The sequence below is a fragment of the Bombus pyrosoma genome, linkage group LG6, assembly GCF_014825855.1.
Source record: "Bombus pyrosoma isolate SC7728 linkage group LG6, ASM1482585v1, whole genome shotgun sequence".
NCBI lineage: Eukaryota > Metazoa > Arthropoda > Insecta > Hymenoptera > Apidae > Bombus > Bombus pyrosoma.
In genome coordinates this window covers 2,649,315-2,666,822 of record NC_057775.1, presented here as the reverse complement: position 1 = coordinate 2,666,822, position 17,508 = coordinate 2,649,315, and the positions used below count along the sequence as shown (strand labels likewise).

At 30.5% G+C, this 17,508-nt stretch overlaps 1 protein-coding gene across 1 annotated transcript; it reads left to right on the top strand.

The window, feature by feature from the left end:
• Positions 1–3,551: 3,551 nt before the first annotated feature.
• On the top strand, positions 3,552–16,329 carry LOC122568735 (alpha-tocopherol transfer protein-like). Its single transcript, XM_043728831.1, has 5 exons — positions 3,552–3,685; positions 10,976–11,114; positions 11,594–11,753; positions 12,564–13,033; positions 13,655–16,329. The coding sequence occupies exons 2-5, from the start codon at positions 10,976–10,978 to the stop codon at positions 13,804–13,806; spliced, it is 921 nt and encodes a 306-aa protein (XP_043584766.1). The 5' UTR covers positions 3,552–3,685; the 3' UTR covers positions 13,807–16,329.
• Positions 16,330–17,508: the final 1,179 nt, after the last annotated feature.

Below are 17,508 nucleotides of genomic sequence, written 5' to 3'. Positions count from 1 at the left end.
TCCCGGATAAGAATGTTTTTTACATAAGCATGAAGGATAACGAGAAACAAAGTCCGCCTTATTACATTTAAACATTTAAACTGAATTTTGAGATGAAACTAAATCTCTTCTCGTATTCCATTTGCGTGATTTTTTTCTGCATTTTATTTTTCTCCAAATTTCAAGATATATAAAGTGTGGAACATTTCAAAACATAAAATAAAGATATATACATAGCAATTGATTGATTTAAAAGAATTGTATTTTTATTATTTATGCTATGATCAAAATTGTGAATTCTTTTATAAATAAAAAAGTGCTTTAAAACACGTTCTTTCATTTCACGTATTGTTCGTAATATATACAGTTTGGTTTGAAATATAGTTTCAGAAAGTTTAATATAATTTTTAAACTTTGGATCAAATCAAGTAAAACGGAAAGAAAAATCTTAATATTACGATTGCAATTGAAAATGTAATATACGTAATTCTGTTTTCTAAAGCAAATGTTTTTTAGTTTTATTACCAACCAATAATTTGTATTTAGTTGGGGATTTCAAAATACAATATAAAAATAGAGGAAGAAAAAGTGAATTGGAATAAACTGAAAAAATATCGTTATTTTCCAATCAAACGTAATAATTAAATAAATTGAATATAATTAATACAATAACCCAATTATATGAAATTGAAATATATAACGAGACTATTTTCGTTTATAATTCGTGTATTGCAGCAATAATTTCTAATTGACCTAGTAACGCACACACATATTTGGTAGTAGTGGTGACATTTATTGCACCATCCGTACATTTCAATGTTTCCGGACACAGTTCATGGTATAAGCCTAATAATACTAAAGGAGTATGTAAAGTATGTAAAAAAAATCATAACACTATTCGGATAACGCACATATATGTAACGTAACATAACAGCGCTGTTGAATTTCGAAAGCATTCCATTTTGATGACTATCAGGGTAAAAAACGATGCACCACACGCAGCTACGTTACTTCCTGGTCTTAAATTACGTAATTATCTGATTTCAAGTTTCTAAAATTCGTACGTTGCTTTCCTTATCCATTACTTTCCTTTCCTTTTTTTTTTTTTTTTTCAATTATTGAATCATTTCGTTGGGTTTCATTTCTTTTTCCGACGTATTAGCCATTTGTTAATTTGTGGAAAACCACAGATTTCTAGGATATTCTAATTAGTATATTTGTTTTATTAAATCGTAAAAACAATATTACTAGTTTGAAATATATTAAAAATATTTTATGAAAATGAACGTTTGTAAATGAAATAAAAGTAGTTTGCATCAGTATTAAAAATGTTAAAGAATTTCTTTAGCATGCGTTCGTATGTTTTTTGCTTTACTGACCTTACGTTGATGTTACTACTTGTTTGTATAAGAAAAATGATCTTTAGTTTTTGTCCAACTTGACACTATTTTCCTAACTATCACGATGACTACACTGTATTTTCTTCAATAAAGAATCTTTTCAATATCGTAGAACGTTACCATTATTATAATGATTCTAAGAAAAAAGAATAATCTTCAGTAACTACTATGTAACTAACTACATTAATCATCTACAAATGTAAATCCCGGTATTTAGAACAAGAAAAGCTTACAGATAATTAATCATTTCTAATTTTTACTTGAAAACCAATAATTAGTATACGTAAATTGCGTGGTGCTAATACTATGACTAATACTATGAAATGATAGATGAGAATAGAATACTAAACAAAATACTGCACTAAAATATAATACGACATACAATAAGAAAATAAAATTTGAAGAACGTAGATAGTATATGTATTTTTATATAGTATTATAGTATTTATTCTTATTTGAATTCTGAAAATTTGTCTGAAACGTATACAAAGAGCAACGTCGAGAATAATATGAAGAAAAGAAAGAATAATAATATTTTCTATTTATGTTTATGTATATGAGGGTGAAATACAAGGATAGTATAAATTTGACATTTTTTAAGAATAAATTGTAATTACTATGTAATTAACGTCGATAAATATTATTTCTAATATTCTGTTATAACATGTTGACGTGCAAATGCGTTAGAAATGATCTGTTAATGGTAATTAATAATGAAAAACCGTACAATTCTTACTTACAATGCTATTGTCATCGTTTTACTCGATTGCATTTTCAAAAAACTTTTAAAATATATCTGGGTTACTAAATCAAATTTCAACAGCCATGAGATATTTATTTTTATATTTTGTTACGCTTATAAATTCCGTGCTAAATCTACATAATGCAATCAGGTTTATCGAGGCTTAATATACATCAAGTACGCTCAAATTTTGATAACGTATGTCAACAAATTCTGTAAGCAATATAAGAAAAAAAAAGGGATTAACTATGTAGATAAAAATGAAAGTAAGTATAGGAAACAGAAAAAACTGGAAAAAAAGCTAGTCAGCCAACATTATTACGTCCAAGAAAATCTGGTTTGATCGCATATTAAACTGTATATTCGGTTGATTGCTGAAACTCCGACATTTGCATATTTCCGAAGAAACAACTGTTGCGTTATTGTATAGCGGAGATTGTTTATTATAAGGGATAACAAGAAATGTTTATAAAGAAAGAGGTAAATTTTATAAAATTCGTTATTGAAAAAAAAAAGAATTAATGCATTTTTGATACATTGACGAGAAAAGTAAAAATTTCAAAGTGAACAAAAGGAAACTGAAGACGAAGACTACACAAATTATTTAGGATAAAAATATTCAGTTCCAGGTCAATGGAATTACGCTTTCTCAATGTGAGTGACTTAAAATTGCTTGTACTTTCAGGAGGACTAATTTGGTTTCTAACATTTAGTTAACAAAATAAATTTGCTTTATACCCAACGAATCCACGGCGTTTGCATTAATTCAGGAGAATTTATTTAGCTAATTGCACCGGAACTCCGTTTATTCGAACGAAATTTTAAATAGCGCCGGATTAACTGACCTCGTGCCAATTAAATCCCTTTAGTTTAGAATAAAAGTTAGAATAAAAAATGATAGTTCGTGGGAATAAATTCCTATTATATTATAAGAACGAATAAATTCCTACTATATCAATGCGTAACATCAAAATTAAATAACAGAAGAAATCGTTTATCCATTATTTTAATTTACACACAAAAAGATTGATTAAGTTACAACACAAAAGAAATTAATCCGCTTCTCTATTGAGAAAGTAAAAATTTGCACGTTCGTGGCTTTAGCCTAGCAGGAACGATGTGTCACAATCTAATATTATTTCTTCTCCAACAAACAGAATCTTATTGTATTTTAGTAACGAACGAAAGAAGATAATTTTTAAACCTGATACGCTAATTACCAAAAAATGGAGGATAATTGAAGGTATTTTTCTATTTCCCTAACAGCATATCCATCTTGCAGGACATCCAAGTATCGATTGTGGTCGGCTTTTCTTCGTTCTTTGTGACTCGTGGAGAGAAAAGCGAGAGTGGGGCATCACACGATATAAAGGAGAACCGGTCCAAGAGGTAATCGTTCCCACTCCATCGACCGTTCTCCATCTCTTCGGTTCGCCACACGAGTATCGTGCATTTCTCTTTCCGTGACCGGCCGTACTTGGTTATCACCGTTGTCGTCGATTGTTCTTCACGATTCCATCGTACCGTTGTCTTCAGGATCGACGTTTCGTCGCTATTAGACAAGGTAAGGGTGCAAAGCCTATTACGAACCTCCATTTTTTGAAGCCAACTAAGACCAATTGACCTCTCGGAAGCCAAACTGATTAACGCGCTTCATTTATGCTTTAGACGATAAAGGTATAGAACTTATATCAAAGAAATTAAAATGTAGAAAATAGGAAAAAATATATAATGCAATGAGAAACGCGAGCTTCTTTATTCATATATTTTATAAGAAAGCATTCAAATTTCTAACGATGTATACTGTTGCAAATTTACAAAATTTCTATGAGAAATTAGGAATTGGTCATTTTCGGTACTCCGATGGTTCTAGCGTTAATATCGCTTTTGCAAATTTTTCAATTTCATCGATCAGAAACGTAGCTTTTATTCGAATTCTGGAGAAAAAGAAATGTATAACCAACTGTTACTTGTTGAAGATAAATCGTATAAATGTGAATTTTAGAGACTAACGTCCTTGTAATATCTTCACTTTTTATTTTATGGAGTTTGCCAGTATGACTTCTCAACAGGACATTGGATGTTATGGAGGACGTTAAAATTTTTAATATTCTTTTACGACGCGAAGATGTAAGATTTGAATGAGTAGTTCTGCATCTGTGTGGCTATGGTTTATTGATCTTTCTAAGATTTTCACTGACATCGAACGATCATTGAGATTATTAGTTGATCTCGAAATTAGTGTTAAAGATATTTTGTAAATGACGAATGAAAGATGAGAGTTCTATCAGTGTTTATCGAGTAAAGAGCAGTTTAAAAATACAGTCGATTGAAAGTGAAAGTGATTCTCATTTCTTATCCTCGAGGTTCTGCTTTTCCCTCGTTAAAGTGGTAGTTTCAACAGCGTCGATGAGTTGTTATATCCTCAGAGAGTGAGTTTAGTGAGCATACTGAGGACTTTATGAGTTACGTTAATTAAATTAACTAAATTAAGGACGAAAGAATTGGAATCGTTTTCTGCGATATCAAAGGTAATTAAGACTTGCGGATTAAAAAATAAATAGTAGAAAAGTCAAATGAAATTCAATTAAATTAATATACGAATGATAAATTAGATCAATTAAATCAGAATAAATTCAATTGAATCATATAAATTCTTAAAAATTCAATTAAAATTCTAAATTAAAATCACAAATGCGTTTCGAGCGCTTTATGTAAAAATTAGGATTAGCCAAAGTTGAGAATTTTTCAATCTAAAAAGTGTTTCTATTTAAAAATACGTTCATACAAAAATTTTTAATATTTAGGATATCCTTAGAGTCCACAACAATAACAAAATTTATACCGATGAAAAAGCGGTTTGACGTTTGAAAATATAGTGGAGCGTAGGTACCTTAAGTATACTTTGAACGTAAGTCGAGTGTAATTTGAACCAAAAGCTATGGAAGTTAAAACGTAATTCGAAAGTTTCGAAACACTAGCCTAGAGATTTAAAAGCTACACGAATCGAAAAGCAATTTCAGTTTCCCATCGCAAAATCGTTCCACGAGAAAGCAAGCGTAGTTTCTCTGCGAAAGTGAGGTTTACATTTTCAGCAGTTTTGCGATAATCGCGATTCCCGCTTACATAGCATAGAACTTCCACGTTTCGAAATCACGTTTTAAGCTTTCCCTTTGACTTCACCGTCGCATCGTTTGGCTCAAACAAAATTCATCGCACCATAATGGTTCTTCGTTACGAATCTAACTCGCATTAGCATCTCAAACAACCGACATGTTACCGTTTTTAATTTCCAAACAATCAGATGTGTAACCAGATTACACAAGCATTTGCATGTAAAGGTCGTTCAGAATAAATGTCAGTGAAAAAAAGACAGGTATTTGTGTGAATCACGATCCAATGTCGAAGAAGTACGTTTCTTTTTCCAGTCGATCATCTTCCTGTTCCTGTTTTCCGTTTAATCCGATCATTATCGTCTTATGATTAGATCATATGTGGAGCCGTAATTGTTTCGCTTGGTTATTTATGCACTGACAGCAAGAAGAAGAAAATTAAAGAGAGTAAAATTCTCATCGTCGTTTAGTAACATCTAATTTTTCCACAAATGAAATGGTCATATAGACGAATCGAAGATTTTCGATATTTACATCCAAAAGTTTCCATTTCTATTTCTCAAACAGTATTGCTTATAGAAATATTTCAATTTTATTAGAAGCGATCTTACTGATATTCAGCAACTTTCTTCTTCCTTTCTCGACATAGTCTGCGTTTTCGACTATTCCAATATTGATCTCCAATTTTTTAATTTCAAACTTTCATTTCTTCTTTCCAAGCGACCGTAGTCCACGACGTTATCTAAACATCTATTCGAAAATTTCTGATGATTTGAAGCTTTCATTCATTTAAGCAAATACTTAGATCCTTGCATTTTCCATTAGAAGATTTCAACTGTTAACATCTTTTTTAACAAACCAAACTTTCATAAGAATTATAAAATTCAACCAACAATTTCGACCGAGTCTCTAATATCTTATTGCACCAGTATGTCTCCTATGACAAAAATTGTTTGCATTTGTAATATTCTACGAAGCAAGAATCAAAAGGAAGCAGGAGGTCGACGGTAAATCTCAGTAGAATATGATCAGTACGTTCTATACTTTTTGTCACGTTCACGAGTCGCCTTTCCAACCATCGTTACCCAATTTCAGGTTTTATCAAGGACAGTCTTTGGTAACATGCTGTATAGTTTTTGTACTGCACAACAATGCCTTTTTAAATGAAAAATCCTTGTTTTTCTATAATGTTATTAGATCATCTAGTGAGTCTGATCCTATTCTGATGACCATGTAAATCACCATGAATTTAGGTTTCAGAGTTGCACCTTTTTTATTTATAGTAGCAGTAGCCTCTCTAATGGGATATTAGCAAACTAATTTAAATTATTGGTTGAATTTTTTGTAACAAATTTTAGAAAAAGTTGGTTTGTTAAAAGAAATTTTTGAGATACTTTTTATTAAAATTTTTCAGTTTATTTTTTATAAAGGCAGAATTATAATATGTTATTTTTAGATTAGAATTAGAATATACATAAACGTTAAATAAATATCCTGACACTTTGGTTCACTTGCGCTAATGGTATTTGAATATAACCAATGTGTACAAATTAGAAATAGCACTATCTCTTCATGAAACCAACAAAGTTCAAATTTAAATTATCTGTTAAAAGATATTAATAATACATGTATTTAACTATTACTATATATTACTACGTATATTGTTACGTATTACTATACACGTACACATGCTATTATGTATCTTTATTATTTAAAAGTCACCGCTTATACTAGTGTCAGAAATTTTCCTATCGATTTAAAAAAATTTTCTCGATCCGACTTGTAATTTAAAAATTGAAGAGTTTGAAGTTTGATTAATGTTCGACTTAGGGGTGTGATAATATTTCGTGATAAACGTAAATGTTTGTTGTATTTTCACTTGGTTACATAAAGAATAAATAACGTCTGTATATAAATGGTTGGTTTGTATGCATTTGAAAATTGCTTCCATGGAATGAATAATTCATCCCCGGGACATGTATTCATGCTGATTTGCACAGATGTCATTTTACATTGTGTTTGTATACGATACAAGGTAACGATAAATTAAATACCTTCATGGTTCTTCGTAACGCATTTCGTAAATATAGAAGAGAATGTTTATATTGCAAATAAGGATTTAAAGCATATTTTCTTCGATATCAGAGATGAAAATGTTCAAAATCCTTGGTACAAATTTAAATCATTAATATAAATACCTTAAACGTATATGTAATTTCTGTAAGCGTAAATTTCAAGCAGACGTTTTAACGCGAGTAAACCTTGAATAAATTTCCTAAAATAAAATTTATTAAGCCAAATTTGTTACAAATGCACCGTTTTGAAAAGGAAAAATTAAATGGATTACAAACGATAAAATTCGTAAACATTGCGATTCACATTCCACGGGCAGAAATTTTATAGAGCTAATCTTTATGGTAGCAAATTTTTCGTAAGGTGTATTTGCAATTACAATTATAACAAATATCTTATAATTTTATCCTAGTAAAAGTGAAAGACTTTACATGGATAAATTTCATGAAATAAATTTCGTAGAATTACGGTTTCGAAACACGGCTATTTCATTTTTATGTAATTCCTCTTTCTTAACGCACACATATTTCGTAAATGTACGTCGAAAGTGTGCTCTCGTTAAGAAAAAGTATGTGTATACCTATTTATCCGTTTATTAAACGGTTGTATGACTCATATTAAAATACTTTCATTGGCATATGAATCAAACGTGGAATTCTTGTACGGAAACAGTATTATTGATAATTTATCAAGAATCATCCATCATATCGACAGTTATGGGCGTAGAAAATAAATATCTAGTTATTGCTAAATAAAATTACGATATATACATTTTATGCTGTTGCATAAATATTAAACGATGTATTTTATAATTTATGATACCATCCGTCAGTTATTATTTCTTTTTTCTTGTAATTTTGTTCTTCTCTCATTTACTTAAATAAACTTCGTTCTAAAAATTCTATTTAATATTTTCTAAGCAAATGCATTAATATGGTAAATTCAAAAATGGATCAAACAATTCTTTAAAACTTATTATCATGCAAGAGAAAATTATACAATTGTCAGTTTAGAAATAAATAAGAAGCACAGAACGTGCGATTTTTCATACTAGTCTTTGTTTTAAAGGTACACCATGATACAAGAATTGACTAATTCACGAATTCTTATTTAAACATTTACCTATGTAGAAAGTAGGTGTGAAAGTTCCAAGTTAAACATTTAAACGAGTGGATTGTTTTCTATTTATTTATTTATTTATTTTATTTATCCATTGTAGATTCTAGAATCCGTTGTTGATTCATTGAACGTGTGACATTGTATCAGTGTAACGTAACGAATAAATTGACTTAAAAGGATTTTTATTCTTGTCACTGTTCAATGCTTTATTTGCGAGTAAAAATAGCTTTTAACAGTAATTCATTGACACATAAGCAAAAACGTTTTTATTTCTGCAGCGTTTTTGTCAGTTGATTCATTTCCTTATCATTTTATTTTATTTAATTGAACAATAGAAGCAATCGATTTTTAATATATCATGTTTTTAAATTCTTTAAATTAAATTTGATAAAATAAAATTTTGGTCATTTTATTCACAATGCCCTATTTCAAAGAGATGTAGCAAAAACAAATTGAGAATATATTTATGGATAACTAGCATTGAGAGTCACAGACATGTTCTTTTCTTCTTATTTTACAGTAATAGTTATATTTTAATTTAATATTTCCCTAACATATTTACACGAATATCTTATTATTATATTTTGTTTTTCCGCCTCATGATCTTACAAAAGGAACTTGATTGGATTTATATGAATATTATTAAATAATTGATTTCCGATCACTTATTATAAAAACAATTAAACCCGTGGTCAACTATCTTAATAGAAACATTTACATATATCGTGCAACGTTATTTAATATCCTTTTTTCTTTACAGTTATTCGTTTACGAGTATTCTGAAACATTCACGTTTCTTAGAATCATTTACTTTAGTCATCTGTATACATAAATTTTCGTAATTTATTCAAATTTATTTCTCTTTTCCATTCTTAGATTAGTACGATATTTACATTACATAGATTCTGATGAAAATAACATTCTACTTCACGGAATCTAAATATGTAGTCACATGATGAACGAGCAGATTAAATAAAATAATGTGTAATTAATTTTAAAATAACCCTCGACAATATTAAATTTCCTAATAATCTATTATAATTTGAAAAATAAACAAGAATATATTGCCCAATTAATATTCAAAATTCACCATTAAATAACATAGTTCCTGATTGACTATCAAACTAGAAATAAACATTCACAATGAAATGGCATAATACGTTGCTCTATCTACCTAAAAAGTAACACGGCCAACAAATTCATATTCTTAACACGCTGCGCAAAGATCACGCGTGACTTCAATTTGAAATTAATCCAGAGTAAGTTGACGAAGAAGAAGTAGAAGAACAAACAGTGAGTGCTGTCGATCACTCTTTTTTTTCTCAGAAGAAATAGTGAAACACGCGGATTGCTTTCGGTCAACCGTGACGAGGTAGAGAAAGTTTAGCGTTAGGCAAGCCGCTTCTGGTCAACATTAATTTCTCGCATAAGAACGATGTGTATGTCGGGTATTTGCGTAACTCGTTACAGCTTGCATTGCCTGTTGCACGTGCAACAGTACCACGGGAAGAATATCACGTTTATTATACATACGTATGCCATCCGAACGATGATTTCCTTCTCGTTTCAACTATTCTACCAAATATCATATTTATATCATGACTTTACGATATATATGAGATTATATGATGTCTCGATGAAGAGTTAAACGATAGAACGTTTCAGGTTCTCAGAATTTCTGTTGGACAAATTATGCTCACTGGATTAAGTTGTAGGATTTGGTTGATTTTCGTCGTTGATTATTCGTTGAACGTTAAAATGTCGAGATCGTACAGGAAACACATGCATTTTCCAATTAATTGCGCAAGTGATCATTTCGCATGTAAGGCTACAGTGGATGTCACAATTAGCATACTTAAAGTTGTCATAGGATGTCATATCTAGTTATCTGTCATAAATTAGCTTCCTTCCTTGGTAAAAATGTAGGAAAGATCGATTATTTCGCCACTGCAGTGTGATTACGCTTCAACAAACTCGCGTATAAGAAATTATAGAAACAAGGAGTAGCAGAAATTACATCATTTTCCGATATCGGAGTGAATTTTCTCGCATTAGAAACTCATTCGTTATACCTAATTACTTGTCATTGTGGTTTTATTCAAGATCATCGTTTTATGTTGTTTATAACAATTATTTAAACGTCCTTTTTATTTTATTTATATTTAGAATCTATTTTTATGAAAAACTAGAAGGTATCGCGCTATTGTCATTTATTTCTGTATTTGTATATTTATATTTATCTTTCAAAATTTTGTATAATCTTCTTTCGTGTTTAATACGATCGCAATGGAATTAATGGATATTTCAATTTTATGTATTGGTACGTGATTCTACAAATTTGACAAATTTGATTCTGCAAAGCCTGGATAATATTTATTCGAACGTATGAAAGATAATTGAAATATTAATTTTTCACGGTCTGCAAAAATTAGAATTAATATTATGGTCTTTCTTCTTATAAAGGAAACAAGATTGTACATTCCACAGACATAGGTTTTCACAATTACTTTAGATTAGTTTGTACTACTTTAACCAAAATTGATTTTCAGATGTTGCTGATTCAACCGACGGAGGAGATGTCGAAGCAGATTCGCGTGGAGCTGAACGAAAATGTCGCGACACGTGACAAAGACGTCGAAGTCATCAAGGAATGGCTGACCAAACAACCGCACTTACCTGAGTTCGATGGTAATCGCGTTCGAACGATACTTCTCGTTAACGCGATGGATTGACATATCCTAAGATTTGTGCTCAGTTCGATATTTAATACAGACGTTTTTAATAGAAAGAGCTAAGTAATAGAAAGAGAAACGGAAGATATAATTGAGAAATCATAAAGAATTAAAAAGAAAGGAAAAAACATTCCTACTTGTTTTTGATTTTAATTATCAGGTATGTAATGTAAAGAGAAAAGACAAATATCGACTGATCGATACGAAGCAAGCGAATTAAAACAGAAATAAAATATAGAGTTCAAAACGTAACATTAATGTGAAATAATTAATTACGATGATTATGTGGATTTTTATTAAAGTAGTTAATAATTTATACGTAATTACTATGACATATATATTTTTACTATATGCCGAATAAACATTCGACATGGTAAATATAGATCACGATTATTCAATGATCGCTCGCTTAGGAGACATCTTTTTTCGTTTCAGACGATTACAGGCTAATGACATTTCTTCGTGGCTCCAAGTTTTCCTTGGAAAAGTGCAAGAAAAAGCTGGACATGTATTTTACGATGAGAACGGCGATCCCGGAGTTCTTTACTAACAGAGACATCACCAGACCGGAATTGAGAGATATTACTAAAATTATGTAAGCTTTTTTTCTATTACTACGAGCTACTGAGAAACATTGTTGCAACTTCTTTTCATAATTATATGATATTCATAATTTCCTGCATAATCGTATATTTATTTATTTATTTTGTTCATTTAGTTAAAGTTTATTCTATATTACGTGTGATATTCGAAAAACTGAGAAGATCTGAGAAGGTCTGTGACTATGCAGGCAACGTTATTGTGTCCTTGAAATATAAAATTTTCTAATTCGGCGAGCACGGGTAATTTCCACGACACCATTAACACACACCGTGAGCCAAATAAGAAACTTTCCGCGGGCAAATTTACATGGTATAACGAGAAAAGTTCTGATTCGTTTTAATAAACCCCGACTGTTCGTTGCTAAGCTCGATTTTCGTAGCAAAGAATTAAAAGGGAAGAGAACGTTGTTCTCCCAGTATTCGAGTGCACGTTCGTAGAAAATAAGAGAAATTAATTATTTTAGTTCAGTTACTCGCCTTTCGCTCTTCTTTTTTCCAAAAATGTCGAAAATGCCTGATATTAAACAAGCATGTACGTGGAAGATGAAGAGAGTTAATTATTCTAGTTTAATTATTCCGTCGATTATATTCATTCTATAATTAGATAATCAAAAATAATAATAACGATAAATTGAAGAACAGAATTCTTTGAATAATGCTCCTTCGCCAGTTTAACTTTCTTTTACCCAAGCGAAATATTTCGATATCGCATCGATGGTTTATAAACGTGTATAATCAGATCTATAAACTCTAAAGCTGCGATAATTTGAAATAAATATTTTAAGAAACTATTACCTTTCCAGTCAGGTGCCTCCATTGGCGGGTTTGACGGAGAACGGACGACGAGTAATAATTATGCGAGGAATCGACAAGGACTTACCAACTCCAAACGTAGCCGAAGTGATGAAACTGGTTTTGATGATCGGCGATGTGCGTCTGAAAGAAGAATTAGTTGGTGTGGCTGGAGATGTATATGTACTAGATGCTAGTGTCGCGACGCCAGCCCACTTCGCAAAATTCACACCAGCTATCGTGAAGAAGTTCCTGGTCTGTGTTCAAGAAGCCTACCCGGTAAAGTTAAAGGAGGTGCATGTGGTGAATGTCAGCCCGCTGGTCGACACTATCGTCAATTTCGTGAAACCATTCATTAAGGAGAAAATTCGCAACAGAATCTTCATGCACAGCGACTTGAAGACTTTGTACGATTATATTCCCAGGGAGATACTACCGACCGAATACGGCGGCGATGCTGGGCCAATTCAAGCAATTCATGGTACGATGACAATTATTTTTCTCGCGGTATGGCAACTAAGAGCCTCGTTATTAGATTACGGATATTTATGCATTTATAATTCAAAATTGCACAAATGAAACGGAGGTTGAAAATAGTATATGCGTACATAATTAGTAAAATAAAAATATAACGTACATGATATGCAAAAATACACAAAATATCAAAAGTATTGTATTTATTGTAACATTTTATGGATCATGTAAGTTTTTGCGTAATTTCTATCATTTTAATTAAGTACGTAAAGACATAGGAATTCGCACATGTATCCGCAATCTACTAGTAACGAAAGCAACCTTTTCAAATTTTTCTATTTATTAGTATTACGAGAAATGATCTAAATATTTCATACGATTACTCAAACTGGAGAGGTCAAATAAAAAATGTCCATATATTTTATTAAAAATGTAATACTATTTTACGTGGATTATTCTGCACTTCTCTATTATCTCATGTACAGTGCAGGAACACCTGTTGCAACGTTTCAACATAAACACGTCTGTGAACGTGTCAGATAATAAATCGTACCGTGGAATATATCATTAAATTTATTTTATCGATCTCCAATGATCAAGCAAAAGTCATCGTTTGTTCGTTTTTTAGAAACCTGGGTGAAGAAATTAGAAGAATACGGTCCTTGGTTCGCGGAGCAGGAGTCAGTGAAAGCAAACGAGGCGCTTCGGCCAGGAAAACCAAAGACTCACGATGATTTGTTCGGTTTGGATGGATCATTCCGACAACTGGTGATCGATTAAACCTACAACTCATCCAGTTGTCGATCCGTGACAACTTCACCAGCTACCATCCCGGTGCTAGCGCGAAGAAAATGAGTTCGAAGAAAGGGAAGAGGCAATATGTGCATCCACGTCATGACGTTCATCAACGAGAAACATCATGTTACTAATATGTATATTTTCGATATACAGTTTTCAATTATTTGTCTATGCATATGTATATCGAATCTCCTAAAAGATTTTCCTGACTAGAAATTGATTCATCAGACGTTTGATAGATTTCGATGGATACACCGTCGTTCTATTCTTGCACAAATTCAACGGTGAAAAATTATTAATAGGAATTGATTGATCTAATTGAGAGCTGAGTATTAGTTATAGTAGAATAGATGTGGTTCTTTGCAGTTGAATAAGTTCTATTTAATAGAATTTTTGTTTATATCGATCTCGTACATAATGGAGATATACATACAGTTATCGAGCAGGTTGTAAAGCTTTAAAGTAATGTTGATGATGCTTACATTGCATATTTTTCTATATCTTTTTTCATGTGATGAATAAAACATTATTTTATTAGATACAAATGTTTCAATAGTCCTTGATTGTAGTAACTTCTTCAAGTATATCGATTATATCATAGATTTATTATTTATAAGGAAATATATTTTTTTAGAAATAATCAGAGAATTATTTATCATTATATTTAGCCAATTGAAAAGAAGTACATATAAATAGATGAATAGATGTGTCTGAAATTCGCAAAATTTATTATACATTTGGAACAAAACAGATTTAATGTTTCATCGATCATTAGTGATGAAATGGGGAAAGCTATGCTATAATTATTTTAATAGTAAGAATAGAATAATCAGACGGAGGAAAGTAAACATTAATTGAAAAGTTAGACAAATCTTGGAGTATATCCATGCTTACACCTTCTCCTTCATATCTTCTTGATTCTTTTTTTAATTTAAGATTATCAAATCAATAATTATTTATGAATATAATAACTACTTATGATTTAGAAAATCTAACTTCGTTTCACTACAGGAAAAAGTGACATAAGATAAATAATATTTATTTTATTCGAACAAAAACTAAAATTTAAATAAAACGCAAGTGAAACATGTGAAGTATTTATTTTTATCTGGTAATTAATATAAACTCGCAAAATGTAGATGATTTTTCTTCCGAGAAATGACGAAAAAGACATCCTGTAAGTATAACATTAAAATAGACGTAGAGTTTCGTTTCAAACGCAGCATAATTGTACAGGTGATTACTCGTACGCAGGTAATTCGTTTATTTCATTGTAATTGCCGCGTCGAAAGTAGGTTAGACTGCATACGTAGAGCGTAGTACTTTCGATTTTTGAAAGTACCTTGTTTTCAACACTACACCATGTCCCACATTGTGGAAAATAGGCTCGGTTTATGTGCAATGTACGATAATGTGTATACCTTTAAAAACTAATGGACGTGAGGAAATATCTCCCTCACAATTGCCCCATAATTTTACAACGAAAGGAATACTATCATAGTATACATACATATTGTTTTTATATAAAGTATAAACGTGCGCATAAGGTTTAAATTGTGGAATTAACGTAGGAAACAGATATAGCGTTTATATACTTTTCTTTTATGTTTCAACGCACGCGAAGCATAACGTAAAAAATATGAAAAGAAACTTCTTCCTTTTATCTTCCTTTTTCAAAGTTTACTTTAGTGAATATTCGAAAGAATTTATTTTAAATATCTGAAGCGAGTAAAAGATTAATTTTCCACCGTTCTTCTAACCGTTTAGCTTTCGGTTAAATTGAAAATTTCTTTTCTGTTCACATTCACACGTTAGCGTCAATATTTGTTAGTAACGTAAATACTCAAATATAAGAACTGGCAAGTAAGTGTACTCATAAAATACAATTGTATAAATATTATTACAAAAAATTTCGTCTAATTGACAAGCGATATATATATTTGTATATGAAGCTATCATGCAATATATGATTGTAAATTTCCAGTAGGAATGTAGTATACGTATAGAGTACTTAATTTATACTTTTGTACGACTTTATTAAATATTATTTGTAGCAATATCCTGTAAAATAGTTAAGGACGAGGTTGAGTATACACAGATTAATATCTTATCTTCATTCTACTTTATACATAGATTTATGATTTGTATGTATTAATCGCGTATGTAAATTAGTAATTTCGATTAATTAATACTCGTGTTGTGTTGGAATTATTAGAATTATTCATACCTTGGAATTATTTAGTCATGATTGTATAGCGGGTTTACACTAGACAGTTAAAGAACATATAAATATATTCCATATTTAAATAAAATATGTAATTATGAAATAGATTTTATATCAATGACCCTAAAATAATTTGACAAATTATATTGCGTTTTTTTAAACTGATTTGTATAAATAATAAAATAAGATATACGTGTGTACAATAATTTATTAGGATAATTATAATTCGTTATAATCGTTCATACGTGGAAAAATATATTCTCAGTTCTTACTTCGTATCGTATGTGACAATGTAGCGGAAATAAAAGACACAAATTTGTACAGCTAAAGAATATATAAATATATTCCATTTTTAAATAAAATGTGTAATTATGAAATAGATTTTACATCAATGATCCTAAAATAATTTGACAAATTATATTGCGTTTTTTAAACTGATTTGTATAAATAGTAAAATAAGATATACGTGTGTACAATAATTTATTAGGATAATCATAATTCGTTATAATCGATCATACGTGGAAAAATATATTCTCAGTTCTTACTTCGTATCGTACGTGACAATGTAGCGGAAATAAAAGACGCAAATTGTTATACATAAAATTCTGAAAATGATGGAGATCAATTCTCTTTTATCTTCTTTGTCCTTTTACAGAGTATAAACCAATTTGCCTAAATTTTAAAACATCTTGAAAGCTTTCCTTTTATTCAATAATATATTTGCATTGGATTTGAAAACAGAGAGAATATAATTTCTGGAATTTTTCAAAGAACGAACAAAAATGTTTCATCAAACCCTTGTGAAAAAGTGACGTTGTCGCGTTTGAAGCTGGAAGCTCGTTAAATTTAAACAATTGAAAAAGAAAAAATGAAAACGAGGACAACGGTGGAACTGCAGATTTCCAGGATGAAAATTGAGAAAACACTGAAACAGCCGCACCGAACAATTCCCTTTTCCAACTTGTCAGTTTTTGTCTGTCCAAGCATCGAATTACAATCTCGTCCAGAGATTTCAATTAATTTTGCCCGTTCGTCGATGAGAGACAGTCAAAAAAGGGAAGAAAATTGACTAAAAAAGAAAGTGACCGACTAATTACAGCTCCGAAACGAAGTCTTTAAATCGCACGAGTTTCCGTTTTCGTATACTCGTTACTCTGATGTAATTAGGATATTTCAGTAATCGAACGTAACGTGGATCGATCCAATACTCCATTCTCAGTCTTTTTCAACATTCTGACTGATTCGTAGAAATGACCGTAGATTACAAGTCATATCAATTCTCTTACGATTGGCATATCACTAAAATGCTATACGTTGATCAAAAGGAAAAAAGGACTTGTTTATTCGTATTACTTCTATATATCACTTCTATATATCTGTGTTACATTCTTCGTGTACCAACGAAGATATAATTCTTTTTATTTACATTATTTATTATCTTCGAAACAATTGCGTCAGAC

Bases quoted from the DNA above. Each gene is read 5' to 3' on its own strand.
- LOC122568735 (XM_043728831.1), top strand. From the start codon at position 10,976: ATGTTGCTGATTCAACCGACGGAGGAGATGTCGAAGCAGATTCGCGTG. The intron at 11,115-11,593 runs GTAATCGCGTTC...TTTTCGTTTCAG, and splicing joins GCACTTACCTGAGTTCGATG to ACGATTACAGGCTAATGACA. The intron at 13,034-13,654 runs GTACGATGACAA...TTCGTTTTTTAG, and splicing joins GCCAATTCAAGCAATTCATG to AAACCTGGGTGAAGAAATTA.